The sequence below is a fragment of the Homarus americanus genome, unplaced genomic scaffold (genome assembly GCF_018991925.1).
Source record: "Homarus americanus isolate GMGI-L3 unplaced genomic scaffold, GMGI_Hamer_2.0 scaffold36734, whole genome shotgun sequence".
NCBI classification, from domain to species: domain Eukaryota; kingdom Metazoa; phylum Arthropoda; class Malacostraca; order Decapoda; family Nephropidae; genus Homarus; species Homarus americanus.
Window position 1 is genome coordinate 1,362,848 of NW_024733126.1, and position 27,391 is coordinate 1,390,238.

At 37.2% G+C, this 27,391-nt stretch overlaps 1 protein-coding gene across 2 annotated transcripts in view; it reads left to right on the forward strand.

Annotated features, from left to right (window-relative positions):
* LOC121869300 (high-affinity choline transporter 1-like) overlaps positions 1 to 27,391 on the forward strand; it is a 317,712-nt gene that overhangs the window by 29,765 nt on the left and 260,556 nt on the right. For both annotated transcript variants that reach the window (XM_042370545.1, XM_042370547.1), the window contains exon 2: positions 25,798 to 25,857. In XM_042370545.1, the coding sequence (XP_042226479.1) occupies positions 25,808 to 25,857 (50 nt within the window). In that variant the 5' untranslated portion in view covers positions 25,798 to 25,807. The remainder of the gene's footprint in view (positions 1 to 25,797; positions 25,858 to 27,391) is intronic.

Below are 27,391 nucleotides of genomic sequence, written 5' to 3' on the forward strand. Positions count from 1 at the left end.
TATCTGAGGACTTGGTCCGATCTAATGCTGCAGAAAGTTCTGGAGTTAGAACTTCTTTTCGCCCACGCTTCTTCACAGTAAGTGGAGTTTGAAGTGCTGATGGGCCAGGAACTGGGTTGGATTCCTCAGAAGGAAGACGTGCTACTGCTGTCCAAGACAACGATGGCCTGGCATTTTTTGGTTTCTTCCTCTGCACTGTCTGCAGCCAACTTTCTTTTCATTGCTTTCTTGAGAGTTTTTTCTCGTCGTTTCTGTCTTTTCAGGAATACTTTGTCAAGAGATTACATTGCCCCACGACGCCCTTTTTCTCAATGCGCTATTAAGAAATCCTTACCCTCCTGAACTGTCATCATATTCAAAGCATTCACATGTGCAATGTCAAAGAGATCTTCAAATGAATCAGTCAACTCTTTCTCTTTCTGCTTTTGAGTTTCTGTCTTTCTTGAAGAGTTCTTTTTCAAACTACTCCACTTGTCAAACATTTTGTGCACTTGATTCACACAATCTGGTGTGTGGTGTGTGGGAATGTTTGCTTTTGTCCAAAATTGAAGAACTTTGTCTGTGACTTCCCCAGCTGCCACTCTGATGTTTTTTTCTGTATGATATATATGGACACAAAGTAGTACCTTCAGCTGTATATTGTTATATTACTATTATTAATTATGTATAGTAAAGTATTACAGAACATGTATTAATTCTATGTAATATTCTATTTATTGTGCACCATATTATGTATATAAATTATCACATTTATACTTTATGTATTCAGCTTGTGAATGCTGGCATCTGTACAGGCCAGTGCGTAGTAATACATAGATAGATGTAGAGGTAGTTAAGACCGAGTCCTGGTGGCGTGCCCACAGGCTTCCGCGTCCTACTGTATTATATCTCCCGTACGAGAATAGAACCTACTTTTAAAGACAACAAGTGTTTGTATATACCCTCAGTAGTATAGAACATTCTTTGGGTATCTGGCAATACGCTAGATTTTCTGTATGCGATGCAGGCTTAAAAAATACTGTAACACTTGCCTGTTTGAAGGTAACTTAGCCCCTGTAATGTCATCACATTTTCTCGTGTTTTTACTCCTGCATTAGCCATTTTGACCTGAGGAATAAAGAAATTAACTATTAATATAAATTGATAATGAGAATACTCTGCAGAACTGTTTCTAATTTCCCCAATCATCAATCACGACCAGCAAAAACTCACAACAATCGTGCCAAATGCGACGCACTAGTGATGGGCGTAATCGGCTACAAAGTAATCGACTACATCGATTACTTAATTTTTGACACGCACTAGTGATGGGCGTAATCGGCTACAAAGTAATCGACTACATCGATTACTTAATTTTTGACAGCTTTGTGCAACCTCTAAATATTAATATATTTAAAAATAATTCTACACACAATGTTTTTGTCCTACATGGACACTTTTAGCAGGGTCTGTGGTAAAAAATTCCAAAGTTGAAAAATATGGACCACCCTAATATATATATATATATATATATATATATATATATATATATATATATATATATATATATATATATATATATATATATATATATATATATATATATATATATATATGCTGATAACCACAAGGAAAGAAGAAAACACGAAGTTCCCAAGCGCTTTCGTGTAATTCACATCTTCAGGGGTGAGTACAGACTAGAGAGAGTAATACAAATCAAGGTGTATATATACAGAGGAGGGTGAGACCAGGTCCACAATGGTCAGGTATTAGGTAATGACCCTACTAATCTTTAAATAGCACACAACGGTTGGTGGTCAGGTCAGATGGTCAAGTGACCCGGCCTTCTCACCTGATCACAAATCTTCTTAATGACAAAATTGTCCAGCTTGTACATGCCGTTACTCAAATTCATGTTGAATGCTTCGGTATGTTTAATAAGACTAGATTCTATGATGTTCCTACTATCAATTGAATTACATGGTAATATTGAGGAGGCATTATCCCAGTCAATGCAATGCTTGTTATCCCTCAAATGAACAAACAGAGCATTGGATTCCTGGCCTATCCTAACACTGTATTTGTGTTGTTTAATTCTAGTTGCAAGATCTTTACCGGTCTGGCCTAAGTAAAACATATTACATTCCTTGCAAGGAACTTTATAAATGCAACCAATTGTGTTGTTGGGGGAGTTCTTGATTAACATTTGTTTAACAGTGCATGAGTTTTTAAATGCCACATTGACGTTCCAGGTTTTTAGTTGTGCAGGAATGTGTGAGAAATTTTTGTGAAATGGTAATATTAAGATATTCTTATGGTCATGGGTGGGCTTGGGGTCAGTTCTATAAAAAGTTTTCTTAGTAATGTTTAAGCATTTGTCTATGAAATATCTAGGGTATTTAAGGTTTGAGCCAATATTATATATATATTTGTATTCCTCATCGATGAATTCCGGACTGCAAATTCTCAAGGCACGTAAAAACATTGTTGAAAATACTGACTGTTTGACTTTATTATGGTGGGCAGAATAATAATGAATGTATGTTTTCTATAAATACACTTAAAAGTGTTACCTATATAGTCTAGGAATGCAATTTACAGTTTTCTCTGAAGGAAGCCAGCTTAATCTACAGACTTAATTCAGCCAAAGATGCATCGACCTCAACCCAGGCTCTCGTACACGCAATTTTACCTGGCAATATTTGGTGAAAAAAGGCTGTATGTAATATGGCTTTTGATTGTTGGATCTATTTCTAATAATTATGAAATATTCATCATTATTTAAGATCATGACAAGTTTTCAAATGTTCGTATATTTGCATAAATAATAAAGAAAATTAGGTTAATGAATTACCAACGCAACTACAACCAGAGGTGCCGCAAAATTCTCATATCAAATTTCAAGAATACGTATTCCATATTTAACCTTCAGTGTTTCACGGAGGATTTAATTGTCTTTACAATGTGATCATTGCATAATAAAATTTGACATAAGTTAGAGAGCATTATTTAAGCAAATATACGAACATTTGGAAACTTGCCATGATCTTAAATAATGATGAATATTTTATTATTATAATGTTACCAATGGATTGTTTCATATCTATTCTGACAGTGAGACAGCCGAAAAACGACCCGCCAATCCAAGGCGAATCCCAAGGGATTTTTCCAGGTATATATGACAAAGGTCAAGGACAAAGTTGGGCCTTTAAGGTCAGGGAGGGAAGCAATCGATGACAGTGAGGAAATAAGCAAAGCATTGAACAGCTACTTTTAATCAGTTTTCACAGAAGAAATTCACGAGGAAATTCCAGAGGTGGAACTGATATTTAGGGGAAATGAAGAAGAGAAATTAAAGAATATCACTATCAGAAAAGATGATGTTCTTAAGCAGATAAATAAACTAAAGAAGACAAAGTCTCCAGGGCCTGATGAAATTTTCCCTCGAGTTTTGAAAGAGTGTAAGGAACAGATTAGCGGACCCCTCGTAAATTATTTACAAAATCATTAGACGCCAGAGTTGTGCCAGACTTATGGAAACAGGCAAATGTAGTACCCATATTCAAAAAGGGAGACAGAGCATCAGTGTCAAATTACCGGCCGATTAGTTTGACGTCAGTAGTGGGGAAATTTCTTGAATCAATTATAGCAAATAGCATTCGATCGCATTTAGAGAAAAGTAAATTAATCTATGACTCTCAACATGGGTTTACAAAGGGAAAATCTTGTCTAACAAATCTGCTGACATTTTTTAGGAAAGTCTTCGAGGTAGTAGATAATGACGAAAATTGCGATGTTATTTACTTAGACTTTAGCAAAGCGTTTGACAGAGTACCACATCAGAGGCTTCTGAGAAAAGCTAAGGCTCATGGTATCGAGGGGAAAGTTTTAAATTGGATAAAATCGTGGCTCACCGATAGAACACAGAGGGTCAGCGTAGATGTGGTTAAATCTGAGTGGGGCTGTGTAACCAGTGGGGTTCCCCAAGGGTCAGTATTGGGCCCACTCTTGTTCATAATCTATATAAACGATCTAGATACTGGGATCAGCAGTGACATAAGCAAGTTTGCGGCAGATTAATTCAGGGCAGGATGCAAATACACTACAGGAGGATTTAAATAAACTGCAGGAGTGATCAGAGAAATGGCAAATGAAATTCAACACCAGCAAGTGCAGCGTACTTAATATTGGAAGAACAAATACTGCCAATGTATACAGCCTTAACAACATCAACCTAGAAAGGTCAACTTGTGAAAGAGACTTAGGGGTACTTGTAAGCCCGGACCGTCGGCCTAGAAAACAGTGAGTTAATGTTCGAAATAAGGCAAACAGAGTATTAGGTTTTATATCTAGAAGTGTAAGTAATAAGAGTGCAGAGGTCTTATTGCAACTATATCTCGCGTTAGTCAGGCCGCACCTCGATTATGTGGTTCAGTTCTGGTGCCCTTATTATAGAATGGATATCAATTCACTGGAGTCTGTGCAGCGAAGAATGACGAAAATGATTCCGGGACTTAGAAACCTTCCATAACAAGATAGGTTAAAGAAACTAAACTTGCATTCCCTAGAAAGACGAAGAGACGGGGAGATATGATAGAGGTACTTAAGTGGGTGAAAAGAATCAATAAAGGCGATATAGATAAAGTTCTTATAATATCCTAGCATAATAGGACTCGTAGCAACGGATTTAAGTTGGATAAGTTTAGGTTTAGGAGGGAGAAAGGAAGGAACTGGTTCGTAAATAGGGTGGTGGACGAGTGGAACAAGCTTAGCAACTTTGTAGTAAGTGCTGGAACGCTGTAAAGTTTTAAAAGGAGGCTAGATAGATCCATGGATGATAGAGAGTGGTAGTAACTCTCGACAGGAGCTGCCATGCACAGGCCAACCGGCCTATTGCAGACTCCTTATTTTCTGATTTTCTTATGTTATGTTCTTATTTCACCAAGTATTGCCAGGTAAAATTGCGAGTATGAGAACCAGAGTGGGGTCGATGCATCTTTGGCTGACTGTAAATATTTAAATTAATCCTAAGGGGGAGGGACAAGCTTCCATAATCAAAAGCATTTGAAACAACTACAGGTCCACGACATCACTGGCACTGCAATATTTGTTGGTAAAAGTTATTAGTTTACGTAGCATAAATATTTCTGGCAAGCAATATATCTGCCAGATGCATATAAAAACAGAAAGAACCAAGATATTTTACCATTTGATGACAACATAATCAAAGACCAGAACATTTAAGGAGCAGAAATATTAAAATATCCTTCTATATTCATTGGTGTAATTATTAAATTGAAATATTGAATAATGTATCGTTTTTCTTGAGTGTAAAATACAAGAAAAAAATAATGTTTACACTTGAGAAATTAAAAGAAAATACTTTATGACTGGCCATGGCGATAGCTCGGGCTAAAATATATTAATAATAAATAAATTTCGTTAAAATTACCTTGTACATTTACACTTTAATCGTGAGAATTATCGTTTACCGATTTCTCCGATGATACCTGCACTACTTTTCTATGAGCAGTTGATTGTTTGTTTCAGAACTATATCCAACACAACAGCTTAGAACAGTCCTTGGGTTCTTTTCACAACAAACTTTCCAGTGCGGAAACACTGTTAAATATCTACTGCATCATTTCAAAGCTTCTCCATATCCTCAATATACTGTACAGTTTACTTCTCGATCTTCTCTTATCAGGTCATTTAGAAATGTCACCAGTTTCACTGTTGTTCCTCTGTTCAGCTTTGAACTTATCAAAGTCCCTTAAAAGTGTGTCTAAACATTGTGTAAAGTCTTTCAGGATTTCCCTGCCACATTTGCACAAAATGTATATTTTTTCGATTCAAATATGCTCTGCACCACTTACATGCAGATACTTTTCCACACACAGCTTCAATAAAACATGAAGAAACTAATGATAAAATAGCTATTGGCCAATCAAGAAGTAATTGAAGAAAGGTGGAGAGACGGATTACGTGGTATCATTCAGTGAACAATCTGAATGGCTGAGGCAATAATGAAGTCTTACTGATTACTAAGTGTGTGTGTAAATAAAGAATAATACTATTCAGCAAAATAATCAATATGTATCAGCAACTCGCGCTGGTAAGCTACCAGTGGCCACTTTAAACGCATTTGTTATTAAAATTACGAATTTCATCAAATCTAGCCGAACTATTGCTATATAGGAGAGTTTTCTTGTGGAATTATAGTCAATCTTATGACTAGGTCATATAGCGTTGATAAGTAATCATTAGATTTCCAATTATGTGTAACACCTGAATTAGGTGTGCTGTGTATGATCAATGTCATGAATTAACAAAATAAATTGTACACAATTATATATGAATTTATCACTGATGCAATTACAGTTTTGTTTTTAACATTTTGGAAAGGAAGCGTCTTGACGGCAAGTCGCAACGACAGCTGATTTCCTCCCTTCTCACCCATCTTGTCGTTATTAAAAATTTATTAACGTAAAATTGAAAGTATCTGGTTCATGTCCAGGACACCACAATTCTACAGTGTTTAGCACAGAGTGGGTACACAACTTTATAGTTAGAAAAGTGAAGTTAGTCGACTGAAAACAAAGGTTAACTACAGTTTACTGTATCAGCGCTGCCCATTTGACACACGTTCACGTAAAATTATTGGTTGAAATATCTAGGACTGAGTTACCTTCATAATAAAAGTGCAATAATGGAGGAAAGATAAGTTATAAGTGTTGCCATTTTTATATTAATCTTGTCATACCAATTGTTTTTGGCATCTTAAGCACTCCCTTCAATTTTTTTAAAAAATGGCCTACATACTCGGTGTTTAGTTTACTTCAATCGTTTTCTGTATCTTCTACTCACAGACATCTTGTGACCACTTACGCAGTTAATCGTGTGTTGAAGATAATGAAATTTCTTCATATATTACACATCTAGATTTCTTTGACTAATTTAAGCAAAACACTCAGGTTAAAATATTTATGGAATCACGATTGTACTCTGTAAATGTCAATGTGACATAATGGTAGAACTTGTAATTAAGATTACCTCGTTGATCGGGTAACTGTAATACCTCTATATGGCCACATTCTTGTAACAACATAGTTTCCAAAAATTGTTGGAAAGCTGTGCTTACAATCATTGGTGGTTACACAATGGTCACATCTACCGCTTAAATGTCGCCTCCTTACCTATGTGTATCACTTACCCACCGTTCGTGACACATACAATCAGTTGATGAGATACAGAGGCAACACTACAATGGAAGTTGTGGGGACCACTCAACACTGCCTTGGAAGACGCCTTAGAAAAATCGCGGGTACTACTACTTTGTTTATCGTATAATTAAAAATTAGGCAAAAATACTAGCAGCATTGTGACTAAGGCCTTTGGATTTAAATTAACGAGAACAAAATTGGGGGATTCTCACCAGTAGAGAGGAAGTTGAGTCCGTGTGGGAATGTTGATAATAATGATTGGTGGAGGAGGTGGGACGTCGGCGACCAGCTGTCTGCACTACCTTCCCACTGGCAGCAAATTATCATCTTCCTTGACCTACTTTTTGTTGAAGAACTAATATGTTGAAAAAATTCTATATCCCATCATTAAAATAAAGAGCGATTGGGTGCACCACGGATAAAAGGCTCCCACGGTCGTGCAGCTTATCGGGTAATGACTGCATAATGGCCAGGTTGCGTGAGACCCGCGCCAAACAATGAGACATGGGAGTGCAGACATACACAAAGGATTCCTCTATGTGATTTATATGGAAGATTGCGAATGGGTCATAGTTCTCGTAGCCAGTGACTGCACCTCTACACACCACAACATTAGTCACCATACTATCGCTAAACCCAGCCACCATCATCACAAGACTTCATGTCTCTACCACAGTCACCATAAGCCTTCACAATCTAACCACAGTCAGGCTAAACCCTTCACAACTTAACTACAATCACCATATCCCTTAACATTCTAATCACAGTCACCACAACCCTTCACAACCTGGCCAGTCACCATAATCCTTCACAACCTAGTCTTAGCCTTAACCGTTCAAAGCCTAGACACAGTCACCATAACCCTTCACAACCCCTGGCCACAATCACCATAACCCTTCTCAACATAGCTACAGTCACCATAACACCTCACACCCCAGCTACAGTCACCATAACTTCTCACGGCTCAGCCACAGTCATCATAAATCCTCACACGCTCAATGCACCTCCTCACGTCCTCACCACATCACTAGACTCAAGTCACCACAATATTATCACTAAACCACACTCTCTAATACCCACCCAAATCAAAGTCATCACATACCCTTACATTCACACTATTTACCAGACTCCAGTAATAACCTAAATGCGACAAAGGGAGGACTCAGATCACGACTAACTTAGATGTCTACTATCCGAACAGTAGAAGTATGAGAAACAAAATGAAAGAACTCAGGCGCTGGTATGTACCGAAAAAATCGATATAATAGCATTCACTGAAACATGGACTCACGTGAGTTACCTGTTGAATACCAAATTGCAGGTTACAAATTATTCCATACTGATAGGCAAATCAGGAAAGAAGATAGGGTAGCAATCTAAGTCAGGGATAATCTGAAGTGTGAAATAAATACGGAAATAAAAAATGAACTGAATACAGAAACTTTGTGGATTGGATTAACCGATGGTAGGGAAAAATTAACCATAAGAGTAATATGAAGACCTCCTAACCTTGATAGAGAAAAACTATATATTGTCCCTCAGTGACGAGTGAAATAATGAGAAATCTGGGTTTTCTTACAGGGAGCAGCTCGCTGTCACTACACATTAGGGGTCCTTTTCCCGCCGCCTTTGTGTCCGAGATGGCGAAAAATACAAATCTTTACTGATAAAAATACTTATTTCCTCTCAATAATTCATTTAGAATTTATTTTATTTGCATTACTTTTCATAAAGACTGTTCGGCGACACACACCCAGTCTGTCGCCAGAATTTCTGGTTGTCTTTGTGTTTGGGAGAGCAAGTAAGTCATATAAATAATTATTGGAATAATAATTCCACAAATAAATACATTCATAACATAATCATACCAATTTCATCTAGTAATACTACACTACAATACAACTACACTACTTTTAGTAATATCACTTTGATACAACATGATAAAAAGATAAACACTGGAAAATAAATAAACATAAGAAGGTACATACCAAGAAGCTTCCCTCCGACCGCGCGTAGGAGGTGGTGAGGTGGTGGTGTTGGTGCTAATCAGATTTGCCCCCGAGGGGGCTAGTTTATTGGGCACCCCCTTACATCCTGTGCAAGGTGAAGCGCAGAAGCGTTTACAGCGCCCAACAGGGAAGTATGAAAAGTTCATACTTGCCTTTATGACTCGTACATTAAGGGCGTAAAAGCCTGAAGGGTCATAGGTTTTGTCAAGTTACATAAAGTGAGAGAATGATGAGTGTGTGGGGGGAAAGTTCCCGGTACATTTTATCTGTTTATGGCAAAGAGTGGCAGGTCCCTAATAATGTCAAATGCCAGGCCTGTGACTAGGAGGAGGGATATCTGGTCTGGGAGGGAAGAGGTGTTGGTAACGGCTGGGGACCTATAGGAGGAGGTCATAGGGGTTGGTGCTAATCAGATGCCTAGCAAGCTGTCTGCCAGCGCCTGTGGGTAGAGACGAGTGAATTGAATTGTAACAGTTTATTTAGCCAGAAAAACACAGATATAGAGTGGATAATAATAACAATATTAACATGGCTGAGCCAGTTGAGAACCTGAGCTCTCTTTGAGGCACCTGATATATACTATACATTTATCTCAAGGAAGTATTATGTAACATTTAGTATCATCTGGAATAGTACAATAGCATAGTAATAATAAGTACATCTCATAATGCTACCACGGTTATCACTTCAATATTTATTTATTTTATTATTTATTATTTTTATTTATTTATTTATTTATTATTTTTTTTATTTATACATACATATACACATACCTATACATATATACACATATACACACATATATATATATATATATATATATATATATATATATATATATATATATATATATATATATATATATATATATATATATATATATATATATATATATATATATATATATATATAAATATATATACATACATACATACATACATATACATACACATACACGCACACATACACATACACATATACATATAAATTAGAGTGGAATTTAAAAACATATGTATAATGGGGGAGCAATACAACCTGGGTTGTGCAGTAATAAGGTTGAACAAGAGGACAGAGCTTTCAGGATTATGTCTAGTTGGCAATTATGTGTATTGCAATGGTAATTACTTATTTATTTACATGATAATTCCCGATAAAACGGATTTGGTGGTACAATAAAAGCAGGTACTGTAAATATAGTAAGTGTTACAAGAAATATTAATACTTCGACAATAGATATATTTTTAGAGATGATTTAAAGGAAGGGAGCGTAGTCTTTGCTCGGATGGGTGGGGGTAAGTTGTTTCATACCTTCACACCATGATATTTTATGGAGGTCTGGGACTGAGAGGAGCGCATGGGGGGTGGCCTTAGTAGCTCTGGGTGCCTTAAGTTGTATCTCTGATTATTCCGGAACTGGAAGTAATTATTGTCAAGCAAGTGATTGATAGATTTGTAAACAAAGAGGGCACAGCAGTAAGTGTTAATATCTTCGAATTTTAAAAATTTCAATATAGCAAATTTTTCGTTTGTGTGATCTGTTTTTTTCAAGTAGGTCATTGTCCGTACAACTCTCTTTTGTGCAGTAACCAGAGATTGTGTTTTTGAAGAGCCAGAGGCCCCCAATAGTGTGTGACAGTGTATCAGGTGTTGGTAAACAAGATCATGATAGATTTCTTTCATTGCTGTGAGAGTGAGTGACTGTCGAGTGTGATACATGATACTGCACTGTTTATTGATTTTACTGTGTATGGCTTGTATGTGGTTTTCTCATCAACAATAACTCCGAGGAATTTTGTATTTTGCTCGCGTTCGAGGACTATATTACCAAGGTACAGGGGGTTCAAGTCTGGAGGTAAGTTTTTTCTTCTGTGAAAGATCGTGTAGTGGGTTTTCTCAAGATTTATGGTCAGTTTATTACGTATTACCCAGGTCCCGACTTTAGTTAATTCAGTGTTCATAGTTCTCATCAAGGAATGGAGGTCTGAGTTGCTGGCATAGAGATTACTATCGTCTGCAAATAAGTTGTATTTAATGAGTGGGCTGGCGTGGACTATGTCGTTTATGTACAACAAAAACAGTACTGGACCGAGAATTGAACCTTGGGGGACTCCATACAAGATAGGCGTGGAGTCAGATTGGTGGTTATTATAGCAGACATACTGCATCCTGCTGGACAGATATGAGGTAAACCAATTGTGCGACAGGCCCCTAACGCCGTAATGTTCAAGCTTTGAAAGGAGGATGGTATGGTCGACAGCATCGAAGGCTTTAGAGAGGTCCAAGAATATACCGACTGTGAACTGACTGTCATCAGAGGAATTTAAGATGTCATTAGTAAAGGATAGCAGAGCACTCTCAGTCGACCTTCTAGCTCTAAATCCAAACTGGGAGTCTGTAAAGATGTCATTGGCATTGCAGAAGAAATTTAGTCTATTACATGCTAGCTTTTCCAGTATCTTACTCAAGGCTGGGAGGACTGATATGGGGCGGTAGTTCTTGAAGAGACCTTTGTCCCCAGATTTTTTCAATGCCGGGCGGACTTTAGCAATTTTCAGTTTATCAGGAAAGACACCACTAGTGAAGGAGGAGTTACAAATGTGGAGGAGAACAGGTAGTAATAAGTGGGCAACTTTTTAATGATGCTCATTGGTATATTGTCTTCGCCTGCTGCTGCATCTTTGGACATTTTTATGATGGCCAGTAATTCATCTGCTGTGACAGGGGATAAGAATAGTTCATTTTGCTGTCTGTTTTGCAGGTAGGCTCTAAATTCCTCATGGTGATCAGGGATGCTCTCTGCAAGATTTTTCCCAACATTAATAAAATATTCATTGAAGTGGTTGGCAATGAGGGAGGGTTCCGTTATAACTGAATCGTTTATCATAAAAGCTGAGTGGGGGGCCGAAGGCTGAGTGTTCCTGTTCTGAATAGAATTTATGACATTCCAGGTTTTCTTACTATCGCCTGATGCTGACTGGAGCTTATTTATATAATAGTTACGTCTGACATTTCTAACTGCTTGAGTTACTCTATTTCTGATACTTCGGTTAGCATCACCGAAAGTTATGGGTCGTTTTGCAAATTTCCTTTGGCGTTTGTGTTTTTCCTTTATCATTATCTTAATTTTGCTTGTGATATAGGGTTTGGAAATGGATACAGTTTTCACTGACTTAGTCTTGAGCGGGAAGCATTTATGAAAGCAAGCATTGAAGATGCTAGAGAAGTTACAGCTGTTCACGTTAGGGTTGTTGGAGGCATAGACAAGATCCCAGTTAGCATTCATTAGGTTGTTTTCAAAAAGGAGCATGTTGTCGGCGCAGTAGTCTCTGTATTGAATTGAGACTACTAGACCTTTCAGGTCTTGTGGCTGTTTTATACATGGCAAAAACTGTGAAGTGATCTGAGATATTGTTATAAATAATTCCACTTGCTAGGTTGTTAGGAGTGTTGCTAGTCCAGATATGATCTATCACAGTGGCAGAGGTGGCAGTTACTCTAGTGGGTTTGGTTATAGTGTTGAAGACGAGTTTAGAATGACAGGTAGCAAGAAGGTCTAATACTGAGGTGTCGGTTTCTGATTTTAATAGATCAAGGTTGAAATCTCCTGTGATGTAACAGTCTTTCCTCTCTGAACTTATGATAGAGATAAGCTCCGAAAATTTATCAAGAAAATTCCTTATATTAGTGTGGGGTCTTCTGTAGATTATCCCTACTAGGATATTTCGTGTGTCGTTACGTAATTCAATGAAAACACTCTCCATGTACTCCTCCTGAACCTTTAAATCATCTCTTACAGAAGTGTTATACTTGATATCAACATATAGGGAGACACCACCACTGTGTCGTGACGTGTTGACGCAGTGTCTATTATAATTAGGAATGTTATACAAATGGTCAATATCGTTAGTGAGTTTGGTCTCACAGAATCCAAGTACATCAAATTTGTGGCCAATAGAAGATAAACACTGATCTAAAAAGGTATCTAGATGAAGGGGAATACTGCTGATGTTATGGCTAATCAAGGAGAAGGAATGAGGTAGTAGGAGACTAGAACTAAACTCGGGGGAGTCAGGAAAGTAATAGTTACAGTTTGGGTTGGTGTAACCCAGTGAGTTTTGTAGAAAGACATCAGGATCGATATGAGGGAGTATTGTGTCGACACCATGGGAAACGAGGTGTAACACATACGATCTAGCACATCTAAGGGAATGACACAAGTTTCATTATTGTGGGGACATTGTGTAATGATTGAGGAACAGTAAAAACTCAGGGTCACTGAGATGTGAATGCATACAACTGTGTACCTTTTCCACAAATATGTCAGCTTGTTTCTTACAAATACATTTATACTACTAGTTACACTATTTACAAGCACGTGTCACATTGTTTTTGAATGTTTTCCTAGAATGGTACTCCACGAAGCAAGGTGGACAGAGACCAACGCCACACTCCTTGCACCACGTCGTCACGTCCTTACGCTTAGCTGCGCGCTTTGTGGTGTGAGCGCAGACGTAACACCCCCTTTGCCCCTTACGACCACCTGGACCAGTCGGTAGGAAGTCCATGTTGTGACGAACAATGCAATCACGTGCAAGCAGTCTGTCAGGTAGGCCTGCTTGGCTGTGACGTCGTGGTACAGCTGCCACGATGATGCGATATTTCTCCAGGAGTTGCATTATCACTTGCTTCTGAGAAACCCTGAGAGTGGGTTTTTCCCTGTTTTTATTAGTACATGTTGTTGTGCTTGTTGATCCTGTTATTATTGTTCATGTTCTTGCTGTTGTTGTTCTTCTTCTTCTTGTTCTTTTTATTTTTATTATTGTTATTCTTATTGTTCCTATTCTTGAACATGTTGTCCTTGTTGGTCTTGTTTTTGTTGCTGTACTTGTTGATCTTATTATTGTTGTTATTGAACTTGTTTTGGTCATTTGTTTGTTGCACTTATTCTTATTCTTGTTATTTTTGTTGTTGATGTTGTTCTCGTTTTTACTCTTGTTCTTGTTCATGTTTTTGTTCTTGTTGTTCTTGTTTTTTATTGTTGTACTTGTTCTTGCTGTTGTTGTTATTCTTGTTTTGTTGTTGTTTTTCTGATTCTTATTCATGTTAATGTTGTTCTTCTTCTTGATTTTTTTGTGTTTGTTGTTCTTTTTCTTGTCTTATTCTTTTTTCTGTTCTTGTTATCTTGTTGTTGTTGTTGTTGTTGTTGATGTTGTTGTTCTCGTTCTTGTCGTTGTTCTTGTGCTTGTTGTTGATGATGTTATTTTTATTGTTTTCTTTTGCTTCTTATTGTTTTTGTTGTTTTTATTGTTGTTCTTGTTTTGACTTGTTGTTCTTGTTGTTCTTATTTTGATTTGTTCTTGTTGTTATTTCTTTTGTTGTTATTTTTCTTATTTTTGTTTTTGTTCGTGTTGCTATTCCTTATGTGCTTTTGTTCTTGTTCTTTTGTTTTTATTGTTGTTGTTCTTCTTCATATTCTTCTTCTTCTTCTTCTTCTTCTTCTTATTATTATTATTATTATTATTATTATTATTATTATTATTATTATTATTATTATTATTATTATTATTATTATTATTATTATTATTATTATTATTATTATTATTATTACTACAATGTCATGAGTGTTTCCCGCCAAGCATGAGCCGATGACAGTGGCCTGTGAGTGTGACGTCATAGAGCTAACTATGCCTCCAACGAGTTTTAAACACCTTCAGGCTTTATCCGTTTCACGAAATGTATTGTGACTCATGTGACCCCTGTTTAACTAACTAGGAAGATAGGTTTATTGTTTTGAAGTGTAATTGTTAAACCCTAATACAAAGTATTCAATAAATGCAATAACCATTACTAATCGTCCTAATCATCCCTCCTTTATTGAGAAAGGTTGATTTGTTATAAGTGACTTGGTGGTATGCAGTGATACAGTGAGTCTTAAGTAATAACAAAACCCCATTATTCCCCAGTTATCCTCTCTCCCTTTCTTCCTCTCCCCTCCAATAAGATTACCCTCTCGTGGGAGGAGTGACCACTGGCAAACCCCCACCTCCCCTAAACCATTAACAAATCTCTCCCTCTCCACCGCCACCGTCTTACGAGTATAAAGAACAGAGAAAGAAGAGAAGGATACAGACTTAGAAAATGAAGAAAGCCCACTGCTGCAAATGTAAATGTTTCTGCAAAAATCATAGTCTTCCAGTCGTCGGGGACAACAGGTGAGTACTCTAGAACAAATCCTAAGCGAACCTCCTTATTAGCTTCAGCCAGCTTGCCCTTCGCAGCCAGAATATAACAATGAATGCAGTTTTCGTGGATATGTCGATGAGTTGCGCGAGGGTGAACAGTCAAAAGGTGTTGCCGATCTCTATCCCAAATACCGTTGATAAACGTCCAGTCCATCATACTAACATCTGGTACTGTTACATTGACACTAATGATAATCCTGGTGATGTCATCATGAAAGGGATGCCCGTCAAACAACTGATACAATTTTCCCTGTGGTGGGAAGGGTATTCTTGGCTCACCCACTACGCAAAATGTCCAGGAGACAAATCGCTTGGTGAGGTGATTTTTAAGTATGTATAGATTGGGACAAATTAGGAAGCTACAACCATGGGTGATGCGATACAAAGACAATATGAGACACAGGGCGTCTGGTTTGGCTTTAATTACCAACCCAACTTTGACTGAAGGAGAGCTAAGAACTGCCGAAAGAGAATTAATAAAGTTATCACAACGGGAACATTGCCCACTGAACATGCTGTACTGATTAAAGAAACCCAACAACTACTCACGAATATCATGCTCCAGGTAAGACACCGCCACCTCTACCACCTAGCCATGCCACCCCTGCCATCCAACCTTTGCTACCCAGCCACAGCACCTCCGTCTGCCACTCTCCTGCCTTAACTAATTACTCTCCTCTTTACTTGCCTGGCTGTCTTGTCTTGTTGCCTTCCTGCCTTATCCATCTGTACCTTACCTTACCTTACCTTACCTTACCTAATTACCTTACCTAATTACCTTACCCTACTGTTCAATAACATACATTTCTACCTTACTTTTCCTTACTTGTTCTACCTTACTTTACTTCTTTGCCTTACCTTACTGTACCTTACCTAACCTATTTATGATACCTTATTCTACCTTACTTTACCTATTAACTTACCTTACCTTGCTTTACCTTACCTTACTGTTCCCTACCTACTTTCTACCTTCTTTACTACTACTACTACTGTCTACTTAACAACTTCTACCTACTTAACCAACCTATCTAGTTATCTGCTTAAGAACTCCTACCTGGTACCTACCTACCTTCTTAACAATTGCGACATATTTAACTATCCGGCCTACTTACCTACTTATCTCCTGCTCGGTATCTACCGACCTACTTCCTAACCTCCCTTCTTACCTACTGCTATCTACATCTATTTTTTTTTACGAGGAATAGCTCACCCGGGAACAGGTAATCTACACCACGAAGATGCCGGAAAACCAGCTTTTCGAAGTGAGACAGATTGTATGAGAATGGAAACACAGAAGAAGGCAGAGTATTCCACAGTTTGGCTGTGTGAGGAGAGAAGAATGTACTATAAAGGGTTATTCTAATGTGACCCACATCCACACAGAAACGGTGGGCATCCCGGGCAAGACGACTGTTACGAACCCACGGCCTTGCCAGTGGTACACAGAATGCCAAATTGACCGATCATTGCCCGTTAAAGTTTCTGTAGAAGAGAGAGAGAGTGATTCAACATTGCGGCGAAGAAAGGGGAAAGAAAGATTATCAACTTAAGGAGGGCAGTCAATAAGACGAAATGTCTTTGATTTCATCCTATCTAACAGCTGGGGAGAAAAAGAGCCACCCCATATGTGAGAGTAGTACTACAAGTTAGGACGATGAATCCCTTATAAGAAAAAAAAAGCAACTGTTCAGGAGTGAAGTAACTACGGCATCTGTACAACATTCCCAGCTTTCGGGAGGCAGCTTTAGCAATGTTGTGGATGTGTGGCTTCCATTACATATAAGAAGAAATGGTGAGGCCTAGCATATCTATTTTAGAATTTGACAGAATGATAGCATCCTGAAATGTGATTGGTGGGAGATCATCTAATTTGGAAAGTGTAATTGGTAAATACTAAGTTTTATTACTATTGAATTTAACCAAGTTTCTACCTCCCCATTCGGAGATGCTGCACATATCCGCATTGATAGATGAAATGATATCAGCTCTAGAAACAGATAAAGTTTGAGAATTAGGGGGAAGGTAAAAATGTGAAGAAGAGTGACGAGTAAAATCATCAGCGTAAGAATGGATAGAATTAGTCGTAGTGTTATGTAAATCATTGATAAAAAGAAGGAAAAGAGTAGATGAAAGAGCAGAACCCTGTGGGACATCACTATTGGTAGAGAAGGAGCGAGAGATCGATCCCTTGACAACAACTGCCATGGAACGGTTCTCAAGGAAGCTTAAAATATAAGGAGGACCTGAATGATCGTGAATCACCTACTGTTCTCCATATAAAAATCAATGTCATCCACACTCATCTGCTCGCCATTATTGTGTACTGTATATCACCTGTGCATTCATTCATTCACTTGTTGATATTTCCACGCTGTAATGCTCGGTAAATTAACTACACAACACGGTTTTTGTGCCCAATTTTCCTGAGTGTAGTTTTAGTGTTATAGTTTTAGTAGTTTTTAATCTGTATCATTTGAATTTCGCAAGTCACTCCCTTTATTTTTTCTTAAGTTGGTGTCTACGCCTATATCTGAGTCGTTCATGTATATAATATATAATATTGGTCCATGTACTGAGCCTTGGGGTACTCCACTAATGACGTTACCCCAATCAGATTTAGTGCCGTTAATGCTTGTTCACTGTTTCCTGTCCTGTAACCACGCCTTAATCCATTTTAGAATATCTTCAAATTCAAATTCAAATTCAAAACATTTATTGACAATTACATCAAAAGGAACTGGTTAGCATGCTAACTAGCCCGCCCAAACTAGTCTTAACAAGAGCTCTTTAACATTCTATTAATCATAAATCAGATATGTATACAACAAATAGATATGCATAAAATCTACAATCTTATGTTAAACTTACAGAATTTTTTCATAATATTCTTAGCCATATTTTTGTTTACTAAATAACAAACCATCTCTGTAATATCAGTAATACCATCACCCCTAAATTCTGATAAACAGTTACAGTCCATAATGTAATGATATAATGTATGAGACTTTACATAGCCACATAGTTTACAAGGAATGCCATCAGTTCCTTCAATATATTGCCAATAATATTTGTATCCAAAGCGTAGCCTCATCACAAATGTATCATACTTAACCGAAGCCTTACCATAATTAGAACTTGTAGAATTCAAAACTCGAACATAATGTTTCAAACTACTGCTACCGTTGTTAAAAAATTTCCGAATATTGTCTATTTCCCATTGCTGTCGGATTTTTACCATTCCAGATTTTATTCTTTTAATACCCAAAATACAATCATATTCTACAATTTCTTTGCCACACCCTTGCTTAGCCAAATCATCAGCAACCTCATTCATATAAATACCACAATGGGATGGAATCCACATAAAACTAACATCATATCCAAGTGATTTTATGTCATGAATACACTTCTTACATTATAAAACTAAATCATCATCAAGAGGCACTTTAGAATGTAGAGCAAATAGAGCACTTTGACTGTCAACAAACCCAAAAACTGTCTTTTTCCTCACAAAGGCAATCTTAAGTCCCACATAAATAGCATAAAGTTCAGCAGTGGTGCTGGAACTTCTATCCCCAATTCTCTTGGATATTCTTTCTTCAACACTAATACCATATTCAAAAAATTCCATAATAACAATGCCACATCCTGCCCGATTCCCATTAACTGAACCATCACAGTACATATGAATAACATTTACCTTATGGTACTCAGATATTTTCTCAAGGAATATTTGCCGTAACTCAAAAGGATTACTTTTTTTTTAAACTCTACCTTATCAATTCTTGCAGATACACTCTCCATGAACCAAGGTTTCAAATAAACTTTGTTTGGCAAAGGTACACACAAATCTACAATATTATATTCACATAACATCTGACAAAGTTTTTTAGTATAAGTATTCATCTTAAAATTACTAGTAATTGCATTAGTAAATTTATCAACAGCAGACTTCAGATACCCATCACAACGCCTAATAAGCCTTAGAGTAGAAATGACAGTCAACTCCCTAATTCTGTGTATTATGCTCGGGACATCTAGCTCCATCCTCATAATCTCTATTCTTGTTGTCCTAAGATCTTTTCCTAATTAAGAAGCTAGAACTGGAGCTGAATAATCAATGATACTCCTCACTGTACTTAAATACGTAGATCTTAAGACTGGTATACCAACACCATTTGCTCTATTTGACAAAACTTTCAGAGGTTTTAGCCTCGCTGTACATATATTTTTAACATTTAAGTAATTTGATCCTGAACATCATTATTTATACCCACAAGCATTCCCAGATATTTGTAACTGGATATTTTTTGCAATTTTATTCCATTTAACCAAAATTCTTTTCCATTTACTGCCCTTGACTGAAATTTGGTTTTATTTTCATTAATGACCAGTCCCAAGGAGATACAAAGATACTGCAGCTGATCAATGACCCTAGACATATCTTCCTCATTCTTACATCAGATCAGAATGTCATCAGCATAAATGATTACTTGGGACTCGCCCTGGAATTTGTAACTAGCTATTTTGTCCATATGAATATTAAAAAGCATAGGGCTAAGAACGCCACCTTGTGGGGTACCCAACCCTAGACTTTTTTCTTCCGATTCATGACCTTGAAACCAGACAATCGTTTTTCTGTTAGTTAAGTAATCTGTAATCCACATCAATAATTTCCCTTTTATACCTTTACTTACAAGACTATCTAAGATCACTTCCTTATTTGCCTTATCAAAGGCACTTTTAAGGTCTATTAACAATCTACAGTTGACATTAGCATTACTAAGACATTTAATCACACAATCTGTAGTGCTTTTACCCTTTAAAAATCCAAACAAATTACTAGACAAGAGACCATCAATTTTACACAATAATCTATTTTATACCATTCGCTCCATCATTTTAGATAGACAAGATGTTAAGGATATGGGTCTATAATCACTATCACCCTTAGGCACAGGAACAATGAGTGCTATTTTCCATTTCACTGGCAGTCTTCCATTTTCATATGACAAATTAAAGAGATCTAGAATTGGGTTGTCCTCCATACTTATAAGATAATTTATAACATCATAAGTTAGACCATCACTGCCAGGAGCACTAGACTTCCCTTTCTTTACAGCATTCAGAATTTCATCCTTAATAAAAGGAACACAGGTTTCCTCACTTACAGTACTTTGGATATTCACCAACCTTCGCCTCATAGATCTTGAATTCCTCAAGCAAATCTGAACATTACTTGGGAGACACTCATAATTAGATGCGTACGCCCACTTATTCATTAGTTCATTAGCTTTGGCGTTTGGCTTGGGATGCACATAAAATTTCTTCTTGACTCCTCTTACCCTATTCACACCATCCCAAACCTGATTCAAAGATTTTGATTGAGCAATCTCTCTCAAAAAAACCACTCCAATACATACTTCTGGCTTTCTGATTTAACTCTGTTGTACACTCTGCCACTTCAATCAGAGTTTCCCGGGTTTTTTCATTGCTAGGATCTTGACTCCACTTGCTATGACATTTCCTCAGTAACTTATTCCACCCCTTTACAATCTTGTCATTATAATACCTAGGCTTAGGTTTTGTGGTATTTCCATACTGTTTCCTTGGCTTATTCAAAATGGAATCAATCACTCCTAACAAATCATCATAAAATATGTTTTCATCTTTAATTCCAAGCTTTTTGTACTCTTTATACCACTCGCCGACTTTTGCTACAAATTCACTATGTTTGCCTACTGTTGTTGTATACCTTTTCCTATTGTTAAAATAAAAATTTTTGTTCAAATGAAGCTTCACTTCAATTGCAAAGTGATCACTCAGAAGCGTATCCACAATATCCAAATTTGTATGCACATCTAACATATTAAAAAGTATTGCATAATCAAGTACCCCCTTTAACATGTGTCGGCTCACCAGCTCCAAGGACCCTAGCACCTTCTATAGAATCTAAAATATTTTTCAGAACCATTCCATTGTGATTTTGAGAACCTCTACTGCCAAGATTGATGTGCCTAGCGTTCAAATCACCAATTAGTAAACAATCATCAGCAAAAATAATGTCCGGTAGATCATCAACTGTCAATGAATCAGCATGCACATAAAGTATTATTAATAATGAACAGTGTAGCATCTTGAAGCGTAATACTAACACACAAATAATCGGTACCGTTTATTTTTAGAGCAGAATGAAATGATGCTGGAATATCAACTTTGATATAAGTCGTTAAACCTCTACAATTTACAGTCAAATCAGTTGGTAATTCAAAACTTTGATAACCTCTTAGTTGCAAAGATATTCCGTTTGTCCCACCCTCTTGCAAAGCAATGACATCAATACTACTAGAATGAACATATGCATGAAGATCCGTTAACCTTTTTTTCAAACTATTAACATTCCAGGAAATTAAGCTGACATTATGTTCCATTAGAATAAAATTTCCCCCTCATATTCTTCACCGAAATAAGAACATTCTTTTTGACGTCGTCCCTTGGATTTTCCATAAATTCCAAAACAGAGTCAAGAATGTTCGTCAGGTCAACAAGCATTTCCTTGTTTACTACATTCTCTTTAGAAACCGAACCAACTCTATTTCCTAACTGACTATGATTACTATTTTGCTCTAAATTGCTATCCACAATATTTGATTCCATCTCTACTAATGTTTCATTTTCTTTTGAACTATCTTTATTAACAAGAGCAACATCACAATATGGCACAAGATTCACCAAGCATTTCTTGATATTCATTACTGCTTGTTTAAGCTCATCAAACTCCTTACGGAGTTCTACTAGAATGTTAGGGGCTGTAAGGTTATTGTTCCCGTTACCTATGTCCGTCTGTGCTGCTGCATTTCGTATTTCCATACGCTTTTCCCACACATTTACAGCAATTGGTGTCCCTGCAACATCGCCCCTTGCACCGTCACCTTTATCCTCTTGATTAGTGGACTGAGCTCGTGATTGCAATTGCTGAACTTTCGGTTTTTTAAGACACACCCACGAGCTGGCATTGTGAGCCCCTCCACAATTACAGCATTTTGGTGTAATTTTCTCCTTTGCCTTAATTTTATCTCCACATACCTTAGATTCATTCATTTCTCCACAGAATCTACACCGAAAATCATTATGGCATTTCCATGCCATGTGCCCCACTTGCAACACTTATAGCATATTACTGGAGATTCGTTGTAGACAGCAACCCGTTTATATCCCAAACATATCACAAAGACCTTCTCTGGCGCTGGACCTTTGATTAGCGCTATTAGCTGCGGCTTTGGCACTAGTTCTCCATCAATTTTAATTACACGTCTCTTGGCCCCCAAAAATCTATCGTATCCTCTCATATCTGCAGGTAGGACGACCTCCAATCCCAAATCCGGTCTGGCTGCTCCAGGAGCTCCAGCCGGAACCACCAAACGGGCCGCCTACAGGCAAAGACCCGTGTCGGACTACGGTCCGACAATCTCAACAACACAACAACAACTAACACTCCTTGATGTGAAACCTAGTACCTTGTCAGCCTTATTTCTAGTATATACGATTGCTGTCTTGGCTCAAGGTTCCTATTTATTATTTACCCCTAAATCTGTCACACACTCAGGTTTCTCCATAACAACGTTGTTCATCTGTAATCTGGTTTCTCTATTTACATCTATTAGGCTAAGTATTTCACATTTTCCACAGTAAATTTCTTCTGCCATTTTCAGATCATGCGATAAATTTGCTTATATATTCCTGTAAAATGTTTGGAGTCCTCATTAGATTTAATTACACGCCTTATTTTTGTGTCGTCAACAAATTTATTTATGTTACTGTCTACGGCTAAATGTATGTCTTTAATGTATATGATAAAATTTAGTAATGACCCAAATAAGATACTAAGCCTTGGGTTACGGCGCTAATGACGTTACCTCAATCGGGTTTAGTGCCACGAATGCTTACTCTCTGTTTCCTGTCCTGTAACCAACGCCCTAATCCAATTTAGAATATCCTCTCCAATTCCACGAGCCTCCACTTTACGTATTAGTCTTTCGTGGGGACCCTGTCAAAGGCTTTGCTAAAGTCGAGGTAAACCATATAATAATCGTGTCCATCATCCACTGATACGAAAACATCTGAAGAAAAAAATTATTGCCAAAGGCATAATAAGTTCTTCCTTAAATTCCTTTAATATACTAACAAATATCTCATTGGGACCTGGCGACCTACTAGATGTTGTAGTTTATCTGGTCACTACAAACTGGCTTAATTTATTTTCTTCGCCATCTCTGGAGATGGTTTCATTGTTAAATTTTCGTTTATGAAAACTGATGAAAAATGTCTATTCAGAATATTGATATTATCCTTCTCGTTATAAGTTAGCTCTCCGAAATATGAGTGTTTTGGTCCAAACTTGTCACGAGTTTTGGTACATTTGAAAAAAAAAAAACTTGGTTAGCGACCCTTGCCAGTTTAATTACATAATCTCTCGTTCTTTTTTTTTTTCGTCTGTCTTTATGGTATCTTTCCACCATCTGACTGGCAAATTGATGCAGTGTTGAGTGTTCTGTCCGTTTAATTTATAGGAGTTAACAGCGGGATATTATAAACTGTATTAATCGATGTGTGTGTGTGTGTGTGTGTGTGTGTGTGTGTGTGTGTGTGTCCCGCATCGGCCTCTCGAGCCACCTTACACCTCAGAGCTCACCAATGAAGGTGAAATCGCTAACAACTCATATCATTGTGTCATCGTTGGATGATCGTCATACTCGACTCCGAGTGACAGTAAAATAGTACTGTAGTAGTAATAGTGAATGCAATACTTGTTCAGCAACTACATCTTTGCAACTTTTTTTCTTCAAAACTCACAACCCAAACACTGATGATTCTCGATGATTTTAACAATTCCCCACTGGCAGGATAAAATAATTAACCCAGAAACAGAGTGGTCGAAGGATAATATAGAATTATTCCCAAATCCGTGTTTTTCTCATATCTGAAAAGTGTGAATCCCCAAATTTCATCCTAAACTTATATATGGTGAGTTTTCCTTGGTTTACATTTATAAAATATGAAAACAGCAATCTATTAGTGTACATTCATTTATATAGCTATTAACATGTTATTGATAGATGACTGGATACTGGTATAGTAATAATAATAATAATAATAATAATAATAATAATAATAATAATAATAATAATTCAAAATTGGTCTCAGACTAAATAAATTATGATACAGTAAATGTGTTTGCTCTATAACCAAGCAGTTCCATTATCTTCAGTTTTGGCTTTACCTTACTGTCTAGGAAGGAAGATTTATATATTATTTCATAAAACTGTTATGTGAATTATAGCCGATCTGTCATCTTTATCATCCGCTGAATTTCTACATATTAGAATTCGAGCACTCCAAAGTTACACAATTTGGTAATACTGAAAGCTAGCAATATATTTCCGAATTTGCTCTGTCGTTGAATATGTGCACATTCATGAATATTAATTACGTTGCCGTGTGTGGCTATAATTAGCGTTCAGTTATAAATGTTGCGTGTTACTATTCTAGGAACTAAACATAGCTCAGCTCTGCTATGTAAAGGAGACCAACGTGTTGCTTGAAGGTCTTTAAATTACTTACCCTATTCTGGGGAGGTGAAGTGATGAATAAACCCGCTTCATAAAAGTGCGGCCGATTACAGCCCATATACATAGGTGAATTTCCATCAACTTGGCTTAGAGCACAGGAAAAGTGTTGTTATGAAGTCACAATGTTGTCGAGCGCTTTCCTCAGATAGATCGAAAGCTATATAAGCCTCACTTCGAGTGCTTTGCTAGCAAGAAAAAAACAAGGGCTTGAGCAGTTTTCTATAGTAATCAAGCAGTAGTTCGAGGCTAGACACTAGAAACAACTTCCTTGTCTTTCTTCTCACCGAAGGCCGAAATAGTTGGCATCTTGTCTGTGTAAATAGACTCCGTAGGTTAGATTCACTGTAGTTATTCTTGGTGAGCTGTAGAGGTGTTAACACCATCTCATGCTGATGCTTCCTCCAACAGCACCGGCATTGTGCACCAGCTTCTCTTTCCTGTGCCAGGTGCATCATTTTTGTCTTGTTTTGGTGAGTTTGTTCCTTCAAGGTATATTCCTAACGCTTTACCACCTGTGACGTCATTACCTAAATTTTAAACATATCGGCATCAATATATTAAGTGGTTAACCAAATTACTCATCCTTAGGATACAGTGAACACTCATCTGATACCATCATCACCATAGTAAGATGACAAGCTTCCCCAAGCGTTTAAAAAATTACGTAGAGTCAGGGTTGCTCTTGTTTATTACTAATATTGTTGTGTTCCTACAGAACGGAGACTATGGCCACTACAGAAGCGACCCTTAACATCACTGACCTGCCCAGCGACGTGTAAGTGTTTTTGTGGTCTTGTGGTTACTCATCTATAATATTTATATTATGAAATCTTTCCGTTACACTGTGGTGTAACGGTCAGCATTCTCGCCTGACAAGCTGGCCCTTGGGCCGGCCATCCTCGTTACTCGAGGGTCAACCATTATTATTTATCTTAGTATTTGTTGTGCTGTGATTTGTATAATATAAATATATTATAAACTGACTTATACAATAATCACCGATGAGTGCCGGGGATCGAACCCGGACCACCACGAATGGCAGGCAGGGAATTATCCACAGAACCACGATTCTGGTCAGCATGAATTTGAGTAATGACATGTACACAAATTGGATATTTTACCATTAGGTAAATTTTTAAACCTTCAGTGGGACTAAAACCACAAATCTTGAAAAATAGTCCACACGCACTAGCACATACTAGGATCCTTGATGACTCCTCCGAAGTTGTAGCAAGTCAGTCGAGACTGTGTCAAACGGACGTTCTGGTGTAGGATATTGTAGAATTGGAGCCGATGACCTTGTAGTACACTAAAGCAAAAATGACTGTAGACTACAATGAATCGCGTCGGTGTTCATTTATATATACAGTATATATATATATATATATATATATATATATATATATATATATATATATATATATATATATATATATATATATATATATATATATATATATATATATATATATATGCAAGTAAATCACTGTGGGTGCTCGTGATCCAGGTATATGCTGACAACCACAAGGAAAGAAGAAAACACGAAGTTCTCAAGCGCTTTCGTGTAATTCACATCTTCAGGGGTGAGTACAGACTAAGGAGAAGAGTAAAACAAGGTATATATATACAGAGGAGGGTGAGATCAAGTCCACAATGGTCAGGTATTAGATAATGACCCAACTAATCTTCAAAAAGCACCGCCCACCATAGTAGAGTCAAATAGTCAGTATTTTCATCAATGTTTTTACGTGCTTTGAGAATTTGCAGCCCGGAATTCATTGATGAGGAATATAAATATATCTAAAATATTGGCTTGAACCTTAAGTACCCTAGATCTTTCATAGACAAATGCCTTAACATTACTAAGAACATAAGAATGGAGGAAACTGCAGCGGGCCTATTGGCCCATACTGGGCAGTCTCGTTTACACCCAACCCTATTGCTCATATAAGCATCCAACCTATGTTTGAAGCTATTCAGCGTATTCGAGTTAATGATGATATTTGGTAACTTGTTCCATTCATCCACTACTCTGTTTCCAAACCAGTGTTTACCTATTTTACCCAGAAATCTAAATTTGTCTAATTTAAAACCATTGTTACGAGTTCGCTCCTGGTTGGATAGTTTGAGTACCTTTGTAATGTCCCATTTGTTTAGCCCTGACTTCCACTTATACACCCCTATCAGGTCGCCCCTCGCTCTACGTCTCTCGAGGGAGTGCAAATTAAGATGCTTTAACCTGTCTCTATACTCAAGGTTCCTAATGCCCGGGATTAGTCTTGTCATTCTCCTCTGAATTCTTTCCAATG